At 42.1% G+C, this 16,520-nt stretch overlaps 1 protein-coding gene across 3 annotated transcripts in view; it reads right to left on the bottom strand.

Moving 5' to 3' along the window:
• LOC131683102 (uncharacterized) overlaps positions 1-16,520 on the bottom strand; it is a 901,146-nt gene that overhangs the window by 498,131 nt on the left and 386,495 nt on the right. The window contains exon 2 of one of the 3 annotated variants that reach the window (XM_058964921.1): positions 1,281-1,470. The exons of the other annotated variants lie outside the window; for them this stretch is intronic. Coding sequence (XP_058820904.1) covers positions 1,281-1,295 — 15 coding nt within the window. The 5' untranslated portion in view covers positions 1,296-1,470. The remainder of the gene's footprint in view (positions 1-1,280; positions 1,471-16,520) is intronic. 3 annotated transcript variants of the gene reach the window in all.

Genomic DNA, 16,520 nt, shown 5'->3' on the forward strand with positions numbered 1-16,520 from the left:
GCTCGAAATTGATTGTTAGTCAGTTATATACATTCAATAGCATAGAATAAAAAGCCCAGAACAAGGTATCTGCTTCATTCACTTGGAATGTTTCAGCAAACAACTGTGTTATATCGCTAATACAAAATGATAATTTGGCAGCTGATATACTCACAATGTAAAGTCCACTGAAATTCTGATACTCTTGGTATAATCAAAATGATTGAGTGTTCTTACGGTGGTGACGTTATGATACATTGCAATCAATCAGGGCACTGATGATACAATCAATAATGTTGTTTCCAATGGATCGAGTCGACTAGATGCCATCGAAGAAGAAATGGACATTCAAATCTGCATGCTTCGAGAAATATCAATGCTTATAGAGAGTTCCAAAAATTGTTTATAGAAGAATCCAAACATTGATTTATTGAAAACCAAGCATTGTAATATTTGAGCGAAAGAGAGAGGTTAAGATTAAAACTGATGAGTAGCTCACAATACCCGAATACAACCTGGAGCATCCTACGTACGAAGAGGTATTCATGAGACAGTCTACACCCTGGACAGCAAAGCTCCGATTGGGCACGTTAGATGGCACATTTTAGTGTTCATTATCGTTCGAGTTAGAGTAGAAAATAGATACCTCTTTAAAAATATTTTTTTTAATTTTAGATGGATAGTAAAAAGCAATGAAAATAGCAATAATATATCGATGATTATAATAACTATTTATCTTCATAAATGAAAATAAGAGCATTGTTAACGCAATAATTAAGGTATTTATAGAATGAGTTACACTCAATGCGACGTTCAAAAAAGATGTGGATGAATTGTATAGTAATTCAATTAATCAGAACTTTGCACGTTTCGCACAAGGCAACTGTCAGAGACTTCCGATGTACCATCCAGAATTTTCTGTATCGCCGGCATCGTCATTCAGTTTCGTTGACCATTCTTTTACTCGTCACATTTCACGGGTTCCAGTGACAGCAAATGGGTCCTTCGGCCAATTTAAACTCAATGGCAAACGATTTGACCGCTACGGTAATTCGGCTCAACAAGTTGCACTTTATCAGTGTCTTCATTATATGAAAAGATTTTGCTACTCCAGCAATTTAACCGTGTTGACTGAGTCGTGGTAGCTAAGCACAGTGTCATTGGTTATTTATACATCAATGTCAAACCATACAAGAGCGAAATTGTATTAATTGATGAATCTTTCTTGTCGAACTTGATCGAGAGATTTTCTGTAGGGCAGTGTCTACAAATGTGCGAGTTGCACTCGTTTATCGTATTACATTCTTAAAATTCATTCTATTGGAAATTATGTGGTTCCTGGAGTTTCCTGTAACGATAATGATTTCTTGCTTGATGATGTTGAAGTCTGCTGCTTGTCTGGCAAAATAGTATGCGGCGAAGTGTCAAAATAAACCGGTCTTGGGGGGCACTATCTCAACACCCCCAGTTTGAGTTGTTTTTTCCATTTCACTGAAAATAAAAGTAAAAACCTATAACTCGGTTATAATAAAAAAGGGAGAGTGGTAGGAGCAGAGAATGGTTTATTTTTGTAAAGTTTTCATGCAAGAACCACGTGAGCTTCCATACCGACGATAGGTCTCGTTTGACTTAATGCCATGGTAAACCGGTACACAAATAAAAATCGAACTCGATCGAGTATGTAATGTTAACGTTCCTCATCATGCTGTTCGGACAATTATCCAACAACAATGAATGTAATAAGATTCGTACTCAGTACTTGATGTAAGCTTTACGAGTTGCTGTAGGCTAATGTTGCAAGAAATACAGAAATTGTTACCCGGTAAGGTGCTGTTACACTAAAACCGTTCTAAACCGCCGAATTGATAGATTTGGTCTTATTTACGTCGAATTGCGATGAACGAAAATGAGCTCAGACTCGGGTTCCGACGACAGGCAGGGACTGACAAATCTAGCGGAGTTATATTTTCCGCTACAACAGCGGTTGCCAACATTGCGTGCTTCAATGCGGTTCCAGTGTGGGAGTTCCAGTTAGAGGTGTAAATGAACGAAGTTGGTGGCTTTCCTTTTCAAAGATTATTTTCTTAACCGGTATGTGTCCAACAAAAAATTCCTTCAACAGGCCGACGAGGGTACCCGGGTACCCACAAATTGCAATGCTCATAACTATGGCTTTCTTTAACCGATTTGGACACTTTTAGATGTTTTGGATTGAGGAACTCGTTCACTTTTTAATTCAGTAAAATTTAACCGGATGAATGAACCTGGTTCTTGGTAATCCGGATTTTCCGGGGTAATGTTCTAGTACTAGAGTATGATTTGTAAATTTTGATAATGTCCTAGCAATAGGAGTATCAAAACTCTTCAAATTGTCTCGGAAGTCTGTTATTTATTGTTATAGGACCATATAGCAATTTGACCTCGGAATCGCCACTCACGGCCCCACGGGAACCTACCCCGGAATGTCCGTTCCAGGGTCAAATCACCAAATGGTTCCAAAACCACGGGCTACAGCATACAGAAGCAATTCCATGAATTTTGATACCCATATTGCCAGCATTCCATTGAAATTCACAAATAGTATCCCAGAACTGGAACACGCTTCCGGGGGGAGAGAGAGGGCGTCAATTTTGGGCAATTTTTGCATTTTGTAATTTATGAATGGTCTCCAAGTCGTGTGAATTTGAGGAATGATTTAATTTTTCATCTAATTTGTTCACTACTGTGCAATGTTGCTGTAATCTTTTCGCATTATTTTGTATAAATTACAGTTAAGGGTTTCTATTTATTTGTCTATCGTATGATTGCTCTGTTTCTTATATTGATACTATAGTGTGAACTTTTATTAGTGTAGGTTTGTTCCAGTACACGGAAGTAATTCCAGAATAAATATAGAAGCAAAAAATAAAGTTTCATTCAGCAAAAATAGGACTTACTAGTGTATTGTGATGCTCGTGTGTTTAATTTCAATAGAACGTGAAACGCACGGGCGAAAGCTACGCGAACGCGAACGAAATTCACACTTTTCCGATCCGATTCAGTGGCGGTACGGTAACGTGTGCGGGAGCCGGTATTCTTTCGTGCGGGACTTGTCCGGGACGGTGTCATATCGGACAGGTGTGGATGCTCGCATTTGAGTTGTATGGACGGTGTCTATGGACGGTGCTGGAGCGGGACTGGGACGGATCGAATAGGTGTGAATACAGTTTAAAAGTATAGATTGGGTGTAATTGTTCCATATCATGCACACGGATTAAGTTGTTTACAGCGTCTGGCGAGAATTCGACGACCTTTGTTATATACTCCCATTTCTACACGCCGACAGTTATATGCACAGGGTTTCTATTAAAGATGATGCGGTGTTCAATTGTATGAAATAATGTCACTCACTTTTCTCAGAGATGACTGGGCAAATTTGAATTTTATTTCGATCGGAGTTGTATGAATCGAGTATGACGCCACATAACATATGCTTTGTAGATATTTTTTTTTCTTTTTTGTCGAATTTTGGCCATATTCCGCCGTAGGCATTTGAAGCTGAGATTTATTTCTCTTACCAAGATACGTTTCAAACCGTCGAATTGCAATAAACACCTGATTCGCGCGTGCATATAACCCCAAATTTAGAAGATTAACATGTTATGTGCAAAAACGCTGTCATGACACGAAAAAAAATTAAAAAAATCTATTAGCGTAAAAACTATGCGTGCGTAGTTGATTGTATATCCGACGTACAAACTCGGTTGTTTTGGGTACTTGGGTAGTGCTTATTTTATACCGCTCAAAGTGTAGTTCAGTCAGCATAATAATTCGCGCAAACATTGATCGCATAAGGGTTGGCATTTTATTCAATCGTTAGTAGAGAAAAAGCAATGAAAGTGCATATTAAAAATACTCTTGACTTGTGTTCCTACTAAACAATTCTCAAACGAATATTGATATCAGACTAGCTCGCGCTTTTAGCAATACTCCTACGGCCGGCTGTTTGGAGTTCAAATTGCTGTAGTTTAGGGAAAAACTAAATCACTCTCGATGGCCGGCTATCCAGAGTTTAAATACAAGAAAAATCATAACTAAATATCTTTTTGCTCTGAGTATACGTGTACTCGGAGATTAACCATCCCACCGCATAAAACAAATTCGTTTTGTGGTCGCATTGCCTGCTTGTGGCGAATCCTAGACCTGTACCTGTCCTTCAATCCAACTCCGTAATACCTATGGAAGCGTCGCTGAGTCGGGGGCCTTCCTTAAGTAGGTATTACATCAACATTTCCTACCCTATCCTAAGTATCGGTGAAGATGGTCGTGGCCGGCAATAACGATTCTCATGCTATTGGTTTACTGAACTCATAAGAGATAAAGTTCATTCCCGATCATTTATCTCACAAGCAAGATGAGTTGAGCTACCTATAGGCAACATGATAATCGTTAGTATGCAATCTACGAATAGCACCGTGCTTCGCAACGCAACGCAACGCAACGTATGATTGCTCTGTTTCTTATATTGAGATGAGAGTTAAATCAGTTATACACATAGAGTGGTGAATCCATTCTCAGTATATTCTTATCTAAACTTTACACATTTGAAACCGTTGCTTATCATCTTTGTTTCACTTATTATCTCAAATGGGGTGCTCGTTCAAGTTACCATTTCGCTTAAACACATGTATTCGATAATTAACAAGCCACTTTTGTTACTTATATCTTTCTTATGATATAAGTAAAGGGATGAATACCAATCTATATGAATTCCTGATCGTTAATTGATACGAAATATTGTTTCGTGTAAGTTGACTAGATTGGCTAGCATTATGTTACGTGCTATGTTATTTCTATTCAATTTTCTCAAACATTGCCATTGTATGTTGGGGTAAGGGGTTCAGCATGAAGAAAAAACACTTTTTGCAATTTTTTTTTTAGAACTTTTCGTGAAGCGAATTGATCAAAACTTTTGTACATTATCGTGTACCATTTCAATAACATGCTGTAATTTTTCTATGCAAAATATCGACAAACGACACGGTGATGAAGTTTTTTGTAGAACGTCTCTGGAAAAAAACATGATTCGCATTGTTACTTTCCATTCAAAAACTTCCTAACCGATTTCTTTCAAACACATTATAGGTAAAAATACCTAAACCCTACGTTGAGTTTTTAAGCTATTTTTTATTAAGGGGGTGTTTAATCATAAAAAAGCGGAATTTTTCGTCAAAAATAGAATTTTTTATTTAAAACTAGCTAATACCCATCGCGCGTTGCTGCAACTTTCAACGAAATAGGAGGAAAACACAATTTGATCCGAAGCGTCATCTGGCGGGCAGACAATCCCCATTCAATAGCACACAAACACGCTCCACAACAAATGCCTACTATGTATGAATTTTTATGGCGTTTGTTATTGCTATTGAAATGATACATTATAATGTACAAAAGTTTTGATCAATTCGCTTCACGCAAAGTTCTAAAAAAAAATCGCAAAAAGTGTTTTTTCACGCTGAAACCCTTACCCCTTAATCTAAGCAACTCCAGGCTTTTTTATCGTTAGGTGAAATCAATTTCTTTAATTGTCGCAGTCCAGTTACGGTAACCAATTGTTGTTTAAAGCTGTGATCTCCCACTTCTTCAGCTCCATTTTGAGGGCACTCGATGAGAATCCACAGAATTGTTCTGGTCCGATAAAATTAGTGGAAGACCCTCTTCTTGCTAACTCCTCGGCTTTTTCATTCCCTGCAACTCCACAATTTCCTGGAACCCAGTATAGATTGCAATGATTTTTCTCCGCCAGTTGTCGGAGTGCAAGGATGCACTCCCATATTAGTTTTGAGCGACATGTAGGAGCCCTTAGGGCATTTAGTGCTGCTATCTACTATCTGAGAAAATGCAGATATTTGAATACTGGTATCTTCTCTTGGCAATTTGGGTACCATTGCCACAAAGATAAAAAAATCATTGACAAAAGACGTTGATCCCATCTGTTGATGCGTCATTCTAACTCAGAAATCTAAATATCTAAACTTAAATTGAACTGAACCTAAATACCTACAATAACGAAATTGCTAACCTATTAATCCAGTGAACCTAAAACCAATTAAAAACTACCATCCTAAACCCCGCACAAAGGCTGCGCCACCCTAGTAATAAGCACAAAATCCCGCAATGCAACATAAAACTGCGATAGCAAGATCGTACCAAACGATCATACACCACACCAGCACACAGAAAGAATGATCGCAGCACCGTGTGAGACGGAATAGGCAAATCAGCTGACAAAGACAGTTGACAAATATACCTCGATTCATCAAGTACAGTTCGTACGTACCTCCGCCAATAGTCTGTCGTCGCGAGTGAGAAATTTGTTAGTAGAGATTGGAGTTGTGAAATCCCCCCGATAAATTAATAAGTGCAGTGAGAAATCGATGCTAGTTTACTAGCGAAGAAAGGGCCCTTATATAGTGCAGTGTAGTGCAGAGGAAAGGATTTTCCGTGAAACAAGCTGCGATTAGAAGTGGAAGCAGTGAATTTTGATGTGATCACCGACGATCATCCTGGGCCGCCTCTCAAGGAGAAGGAAGAAAAACCTCTGAAACGGAACCCCAAGTAAGTCGCCCCAACATTGGTCCTTCGAGCCGGATCAGAGGAAACCCCAACCAGTTGGATCGGTGCGGTGAGTACACCATTGGTATTTTCTGCTGGCGCGACGCTACTGCATAGACACAAACCGTCCCAGCCCCCGTGCCTATTGATTAGGCCATTTTCGACGCTATCGTCCATCGCTGTAACTGTAAATGTAAATTTCTGTTCTCGATAAAATTACATGCTTTTGCTAAGGTGGTGGTGAGTGGTAATTTCGCGTAGATTGGTACGCTCGCGCCGGGAAGGATATTTCATTCGATTTGCGTGCTATTCTCGGTCGTTCCGCGAAAAAGTGACATACCACGACGGGAAGGATTTTTATCGCTCGATTTGTGTCATTTTTCGATTCCGTGTCGTGTAGGAACGGTACCCGCGCCGGGAAGGAGTTCAATTTTTCGATTTGTACCGTTTTCCCGTTTCCGATATTTAAAGTGGTGGTAGTGAAGATCAGTGAAGTGTACAGTAATGGCGACCAAGACAGAAAAGAAGCTGTCAGAGTACGTGATCCAACGGAAAGGAATCCTTGTAGTTCAGAAGGCAGTGGAGAAGTTTGCAGAGGATTTCGATTGCGACCGGGATGCCTGCCAAATTCCAATTCGCCTCGGTTCACTGGACCGAATCTACAAGGAGTTCCTAGAGGTACAGGGGCAGATCGAGCTGTACGATAAGTCAGAGATGTTAGATACCCACCTGGAAGAGCGCATGGATTTCGAGACGCGGTATTGTAGAGTCAAAGGTTTTCTATTGTCGAATCGTGCTGCTGATCCCAACCAAACCATGCTGAACAGCACAATGGCGACCCCTGCTCACGTTTCTTCCTCGTTCCACCTACGCTTACCCAAGATCGACCTACCTAAGTTTAACGGCGATTTCTCGCGATGGCTCGCATTCCGTGACACATACACGTCGATGATCCACAGCAATGCAGATATTCCGACGGTTGCGAAACTGCAGTCGCTGGAGGGAGAAGCCAGGAAACCATTCGAGTCCGTAGACATTGAAGCAGATAACTACGCATCGACTTGGGAAGCATTACTAAAGCGGTACGACAACAAGCGGTTCCTAAAGCGTCAGCTCTTCCGAGCTTTATATGACCTCCCACCGATCAATCAAGAAAGTCCCCAAGAAATTCATGTTTTGGTTGATGATTTCCACCGGCATGTGAGGGCTTTATCAAAGTTAGGCGAACCAGTCCATTATTGGGACACTCCGTTGGTAAACCTCCTTTGTTACAAGCTAGATCCAACTACACTACGTGCTTGGGAGGAGAAAACCAGCAACAACGACGACGTTACCTACGATATGCTGATCGAATTTCTTTACCAACGTGCCCGTATGCTGACGTCTGTTATAACCGATCTGCGATATCGGTCACAACAACCGGTTACAGCCAAGATGGCCGGTTCGATTCCAACCCCGAAACCATTCAAGGTGGCATACAAGGCAGCTACCGTTGAATCGAACTACAGTTCTCTGCCGTGTCTCGCCTGTCCAGAAAAGCATTTACTCTTCCAATGTCCAGCATTTTCCGAGATGTCCGTCTGCCAGCGTCGTGAGCTGGTTTCCCAGAAACGCCTTTGCTGGAATTGCTTCCGTACTGGACACCAAGCCAGGAACTGTACTTCCGTGTTCTCCTGCCGTAACTGCCACGAAAAACACCACTCCTTGTTGCACGAGCCAGCACCGTCGAACATACAATCTACTCCTGTCGTGGCAGTAAGCCAGCCTATTCCCTCGACGTCCGCCATCGCTGGCCCTTCCAGCTCGGTGAATCCGAACAACCAAGTGAGCATGTCAGTCCAGGCTGAGCACAGTACAGTCTTGCTAGAAACAGTTTGCCTCCTCGTCGTAGATCAGAACGGCAAGGAAATACCCGTACGTGCACTCCTGGATTCAGGATCCATGTGCAACTTAATAACCAACAAGCTTGGAAATTCCCTAAATCTTCGTCGCACCAAGGTGGATGTCGCAGTAGCTGGTGTAGGTGACTCCACCAAGCAAATCAAGTGCCAATTGACTGCTAGGATCAAGTCGATGTCGACACCGTACTCCACCAAGCTTGAGTTCCTGATCCTCAAGAGACCGACGGTAAACCTTCCGACCGTTCCGATCGACACTTCCGCGTGGAAGCTTCCCGAGTTGTCGTTGGCAGACCCCAGATTCCATATTCCATCCGACATTGACATGGTTGTCGGTGGTGAAGCGTACCACGAGCTGCATCTTGGCGGCAAGCGTTCCCTGGGAGAGGGATTACCGTTGCTAATAGAAACAGTGTTTGGATAGACTGTTTCCGGGAAGATATCCATCGATCATCCCACCGTTCCCCGCGTCTGCCATCTAACCACTGTCGATCGAAGCTTAGATCAAGCGTTGCAGAAGTTCTGGGAGCTGGAAGCTGTTGAGCCGTATTCTGTGAATTCCGTAGAAGAAAAACAGTGTGAAGAATTTTACACTACTACCACCACTCGCGATTCGTCCGGTCGTTATCTCGTTCGTTTGCCACTCACCCGTGATCCGCTAGTCAACCTCGGAAAATCCAGAGCCATCGCCGAACGTCTATTCGCATACTGCAAATTCATGGACGAATCCGCACGAATGGCGCACATGAAGAAGCTCATCGATCCAGTAGACGACGTGAACTCGCACTGTTTCCTCCCACACCATCCTGTGTTCAAGGAATCCAGCACAACCACGAAGGTCCGAGTTGTCTTCGACGTGTCGTGTAAAACGGCCTCAGGATTTTCAGTCAAAGATAAGCAGCTCGTTGGACCTTTCGTCCAAGAGGACCTGCTATCGATCGTAATGAGGTTTCGTATACACCCAATCGCCACCGTAGCCAACATGTACCTGCAGATCCAGTCGCACTTCGAGGAACGGCCATTTCAACGCATTCTCAGACGCCTCAGCCAAGATGAACCACTCGCACTGTACGTGTTCCGAACCGTTACCCTTCAAAAAATTGAGCAGGATGAGGGCGAAAAATGCCCAGCCGCCGTTGCTGCGAAGCAAGATTTTTACGTCGGCGATTTTTTAAAGAGAGCATATACGAAGCTGAATAAAGACGACGTTATCCGAGTCAGTGGAAGGCTTAATCCCGTCCTAGTTTCCGACGATATGGAGCACCAGATAACCAAGATGTTATCAGAGCTCTACCACAAGCAATTGCTACACGCAGGACAGCAACTGGCAGTTACCACTAGGGACAAGAAGTTATGGGTAATCGGAGAACATGACCTCGTTCGTCAGGCATACCACCATTGTCGCAAATCTCGCTTCATCCAGCAAACAGTGGCAGACTTACCGTCCTCGCGAGTCTCACTAACCAGACCATCTATATCCGACTATTGGGGACTAGTTTACATTAAATCGCCGATACGCAACAGTGCACCATCGAAAGAGTACAACGTAACCTTCATGTGCTTCTCCATCCACACTGTCCACATCAAACTGAGATCAGCCATGGACACCTCAACTTCTGGCTTTCCTCCGCCATTTGTTGCCCACAGAAACATTGTTGATAGTAGTGTTGAAGTATCCGTGTTACTTCAAGGTGGCCGGAATGTTGATGCGTCATTCTAACTCAGAAATCTAAATATCTAAACTTAAATTGAACTGAACCTAAATACCTACAATAACGAAATTGCTAACCTATTAATCCAGTGAACCTAAAACCAATTAAAAACTACCATCCTAAATCCCGCACAAAGGCTGCGCCACCCTAGTAATAAGCACAAAATCCCGCAATGCAACATAAAACTGCGATAGCAAGATCGTACCAATCGATCATACACCACACCAGCACACAGAAAGAATGATCGCAGCACCGTGTGAGACGGAATAGGCAAATCAGCTGACAAAGACAGTTGACAAATATACCTCGATTCATCAAGTACAGTTCGTACGTACCTCCGCCAATAGTCTGTCGTCGCGAGTGAGAAATTTGTTAGTAGAGATTGGAGTTGTGAAATCCCCCCGATAAATTAATAAGTGCAGTGAGAAATCGATGCTAGTTTACTAGCGAAGAAAGGGCCCTTATATAGTGCAGTGTAGTGCAGAGGAAAGGATTTTCCGTGAAACAAGCTGCGATTAGAAGTGGAAGCAGTGAATTTTGATGTGATCACCGACGATCATCCTGGGCCGTCTTTCAAGGAGAAGGAAGAAAAACCTCTGAAACGGAACCCCAAAATACAAAAATATTATTGCGTTGAGACCAGCAGTGAAAAACGTGTTTCTAATAGATAAAATCTCCCAATTTCATGCATATCGATATCTCGAGAAGACTGAAATTCATTTCAGTACTAGAATATTATTTTTTTATTATTCAAATCATGATAAAATCATGAGAGATCACGAAGTGTTCATTTTAAACGCAACATGTTTTTCGTAATCCAATAAGGATGTAACCTTTTTTACGATGAAAAAGTGAGAAGAATTTGAATTTCAAAGGTGAAAAAGATTGATAAAGCAATGATTTTATTTTATCTAAGGTATAGTTTTTTGATAGTACATTTTTCGTAGTAAAAAAACAAAGGTAGGTTGATAAAACTTATTGGTAATTGGTAGAGCTATGCCTTTTTCCTCAAAACATTTTTTAACAGATTTGCTATGATCACGATGAAAGTCCACCATATGAACTAAAATTCTAAAACTCAAAAAACTTATTAGTATAGGAGTACCTTAACGCTTAAATAAATAAATATTTTGATATTTTTAATCAAAAATATCATCGAGAAAATCCAGTTTCTTTTTCAAGTAATCGCTGCTCATGGTAAGCGAAATGCGAAAATCTTTTGTCTGGACCTCCATGAAATTTTTAAAAAATATTCTCAGGGTGGTGTACTTTCAGATAGATTTTTTTTTCAATTGCTTTCACCACTGGGTTAGTTTATTTATATAATGTCGTGCAAATTACAAGTCGAAACTAACTACCGTGTGATTGAACAGTCCTTGCTGATGTTTAAAAGTTATTTTGAAAATTTTACTATGGTTGAACATTTTCGGAAAAATTCATGGTGAAATTTAACGTTACTTTCGGCATTTTAATCCATTCGAAGATAATTGAAAGATCCCATCTCACTATTAGATACAATAAAGCGGTTCTTGGTAGGTGCACTGGCAAATAAATCGTAAAGTTTTAAAATCAAATTTTTTCTCCCTCCCCCTTTTAATATATCAGTAATCACATGATTGAACACCCATAAACATTCGGTATACTGGTTTTTTTTTACAATGGAGAAGACCTTTATGTCCTAGCCCAGTACACGTGCTATTGGTAGGGTCCAATCTACCACACGGGGTGCACTGGGGGCGTGTCGGACTCGAATGGTGACCAGCCATTAATACCGACTAAACTCCATTGGGCTCCGCCATCATTCCTCCCAGGAACTACCTCTCGGTATTACTTCTGGGGGGATGGCTGTACTAAATGTACTCATTCACTCTCACTCACGCGTTCATACATCCTGTATGAGGCTTACTTGGGTGCTTTCTCAATCGCACTTTGATTCACTCTCAAACACTCCCACATGAGGCTGACTTTTGTGCTCACCTTTTACGTTCCATGCGAGGCTGACTTGTGTGCTCACCTTACTCATTCCATGCTAGGCTTACTTTTGTGATCGCCCCACCCATACCATGTGAGGCTGACTTGGGTGCTCACCCTATCACCTGATTCACTCTCAATCGTGCCACTCTATTGTACCTTTGTCACTCCCCCTGGCATCCCATGTGGGACATTTTTCTTAGGCCCCACTTCTGACATGCCATGCGAGGCTGACTTGTGTGCTCACCATTTTCATTCCTTGCTAGGCTGACTTTTGTGCTAGCCTCTACCATACCTGTGAGGCTGACTTTTGTGCTCACCCTTAACATGCCGTGTGAGACTGACTTGGATGCTCACCCTTTCACTCCTCTGCCACGCCATGAGGCATCGATAGCTAAGTCCCAACATACTACGCTACGACCCTCCCGTCTTGGCATGAGGCAGTCCACTTATACGCCTATACACTCACTCTTCTGTCTTGCTTCGGGGTGGCTGGGTTTACCCCTAACGCGGTTGTCATTCGCTGCGCCAAACCTGCCTCGGCATGAACAGACCATTCACTCCCTTTTTTGCGCTTGGCCTTTTTCGCTCCAGCTAACCAATCACTAGTTAGCCGTGCCCGTCGTCTGTTGCTCGGTTCGCCAGATTACCTGTAGCCTACTGGCAATCTGGATGGTAGCAGCCGAGACTGCGTTCCACTTCTCCACCGATTGACACATCCGCTGAATAAGGGTATCAGGGGTTGTGTCCCAGCCACAGACGTCAAGCATTGCTCTTCTTTCGACGTCGAACCGATGACATACGAACAGTATGTGTTCGGCAGTTTCATCTACACCTGGGCAGTCCGGGCAGACTGGGACCTCCGCGTGCCCGAACCTGTGGAGGTACTGACGGAAACAGCCATGGCCTGACAGGAATTGTGTCAGGTGGAAGTGAACTTCCCCATGGGGTCTTCCCACCCAGCTCGATATGCTAGGTATCAGCCGGTGGGTCCACCTACCTTTCGAGGAGTTGTCCCACTCACGCTGCCATCTGGCGACCAAGGTCATCTTGGTGCGCTCGCGGGCTCCCCTATTTCCACGTAGCTCAAAGCACTCCTCATCTTCCCGAATGACCAGCCCGACTGGCATCATGCTCGCTATCACGCAGGATGCATCGTGTGATGCCGTGCGGTAGGCAGACTGGTCTTAGCAACATCCAAAGTAACACTGATAAGCCAAGTGAACAGGTTACTAAAGTACTGTTCGCTTACATGAGCTCCAGAGACAGAAAGCGAAAATAAAAGAAACGAAAATTTCCGCAGCACAGCGAAGCGATGATGTAGCATGTGTGTGTTATTATTTGGTGAGCGCCGATAGGCAAAACTAATCGCAACGCATAGCGTAAACTGAACTGTCGGGCTCATTGGTGACAGCATGGGAAAAGAGTAGCTGTTTGCCACAACGGGTCTATCTCGGACTCGGGAGAAAAAGACAGCTAACAGAACAGAACGAACATAACATTCCCGAATGGAAATGTTATGAGATCCATGACATTTCCAGTCGCTGCTGCTGCAGTACTGGGCAGTCGGCAGCTGCCGCCAGTTGCGTTGTATGACTGTCTGCTCATTCGTGTCGTTCTCCAATACATTTCGCAAGCCTTGTCGCGGAGTTAGTTTGTCACATCGTAGTAACAGTCGCGTCACCATGTTTTGTAAGATCTGCATTCGCCTACGCTGTTTCTTGGATGCTAAAAACAAAATAGAAACACAGTAATCAAAATGGGGAGCTGTTATGGTCTTGTAAACAGTTATCTTTGAGTCAAATGTGAGAAACCTATTAATCCTACAAAGAACGCCAAACTTTCTGGCAGCCTTCCGGATTGTATAGTTCACGTGCTCATTGAAATTTAATTTTTCGTCCAGTCCAATGTGATCCCAAGACTACCTTCATTCATTTGTCGCGTAGTTACAATCATATATTTGGCCTTGGAAATGTTCAGTTTGAGTTTTTTTCACTTCAACCACTCACTAAACTTCATCAGCTCAAGGTTCATTAGCCTGATGCACTCATCGAAACTATTACCGATGATAAACAAAACTGTGTCATCGGCAAACAAGTATATTTCCGCATTTTCCAAAATGTTTCTCATGTCGTTAATGTATAGGATAAACAAATAAACAGGTCCTAGTACACTACCCTGTGGTACACCAAGGTTAATTTCGGCTTCCGATGATGTAGCGCAGTCGTACCTTGTAACTTGCGTACGTCTTTCTAAGTAACTGCGAAACCACTCAACAGCATTTCCTTTTACACCACATTTTTCCAAAACACAAATCAGTTTACGGCGATCAATTGTTTCAAATGCTCGTTTCAAGTCAACAAAAACTGCCAAGACAACTTTTCCATTATCAATGGCCTGCTTCCAGTTCAACAATAATAGATTAAGCGCTGTTTCACACGAATGATTTTTCCGAAATCCTGATTGTTCACACAACAGTACACCAGCACTATCTACATAGCCCATCAATTGTTCTTTGACGACCGTTTCCAAAACTTTCTCGTAGATCGGTAGCATGTTTATCGGCCTGTGATCCTCTGCTCGTGATGCATTTACAACTTTTGGAACTGGAATCACGACCGTCTTCTTCCACGCTTCCGGAAAAACACCTTACTGGAGTGACTCATTAACAACTGTTAACAGTCTATCAGCAATTATGTCAAACGCATCCACCAGCACCCGCTTAGTAACATTGTCCGTTCCCGGACAATTTTTAAGGTCCGAGACAATTTCTTTAAGTTTAAGCATATTGATAGGCTTGAAAACACAAAACTGATTTTCGGTTACCTCGCTTTCCTCCACTAGTCGTCCTGTAGGTAGTGGAATTGCTTCGTGAATCTCTTCAATGCTTTTGATAAAAAACTTTTTCTGCCGTAACTTCGTCAGAATACACCTCGTCCGAACCATCAAAAATAACTTTTGGAATTTTCCCATCTCTAGGTTTGATAAGAGCTTTTAAACATTTCCAGAGCCTTTTGGAGTCGCCAGCACAGTCATTTATTTCTTGCTGAACTGATAAGTTTTTTGCTAAACGAAGTTCACGCACATAGTTATTGCGGAGGATATTATAAGCCTGCCAGCTCTCGGAGCTTTTTGTTTCTTTAAATAATCTATACGCACTATCTCTTTGGGTTTTATCGATGCAAAACTAGGTCCAAATCATTTATTTGGTCTGGAGGAATTATTTACACGAACTTCGGTAATTGAGCTACTGCACTTGTCAGAGCGTAACTAATAACTTTGGCTTTTCCCCCCACTGATGCTATATCATTCAAAAGCGTTCTGTCGCTTCTGAGAATGCTTTGTAGTTTTTGTCTAGAATACATTTTCCATGAAACATGTGTGCTATTACGATCTCGCAAGTACAGCTTTGGAGAACCAATAAAAGCTACTCCTGTTGTCTCATGGTCACTGATTTTCCATTCCTCTAAAATTTAAGCTTTGTGCTCCTCAATATTGGAGAAAACCAAATCAATCAAACTGCTGCTCCTAAGGCAAACACGGGTGTGTTCCGAAACTACGGCATCTACTATTGATTTCAGTTCTCGAGAATAACCACGTTCACCCCACTCGATATTTAAATCTCCACCAACGATATTTATCTTCTCCTCCGAAATAATTTGCTGTAACCAATCTTTAAATGTTTCCGGGAAATCTCGGTGGCTTCCACTTGGTAAATGGTAAACTCCTCCATAGATACCCGGAAAACTATAATGCTTAATTTTTACTACCAAAAACCAGTTATAGCCGTTTTGTTGAAAATTCTTTCAAATTCTAGACAATCAACTATGTACATCAAAACCCCTTCAGTATGCACCGACCTGGAAAAACAACTTACCAATTTATACCCTGAGATGGAAAACTCATCCATATCTCGGGTTTGAGTTAAATGGGTTTCTGTCAATACGACTAGCTTTGATTTCACACGGCCAATAAGAATCATTAGCTCATCAAAGCGTGAGGGAACCCCAGCAAAAATAAAATTTCATAGTGCTGCTCTAATTGCTAAGTAGAGAAATCAACTCGCTCAGTTCGTCGCTGGCACTGCCGTAGATACACTGGGCATTGGTTGCTCCGTGTGGTGTGGTTTATGTACACATGTAACTTTCCGGCAGTTTCCACATTTATGTTCTCCCGTTTTACAGTCTTTCACCGGATGATTGACACTACAAATTGGATATGTCATACGTTCGGCTTTTCATTCAGCAATTTTATGATTAAACCCACAACACTTACAACATCGTATCACTTCCAGACCGTCAAATACACGACAGCTGTCCCATCCAACGTTTAATTTTCCGATTTCAATTGTTAAAAATAAAAGTTT

Source organism: Topomyia yanbarensis, chromosome 2, assembly GCF_030247195.1.
Source record: "Topomyia yanbarensis strain Yona2022 chromosome 2, ASM3024719v1, whole genome shotgun sequence".
Taxonomy (NCBI): Eukaryota; Metazoa; Arthropoda; class Insecta; order Diptera; family Culicidae; genus Topomyia; species Topomyia yanbarensis.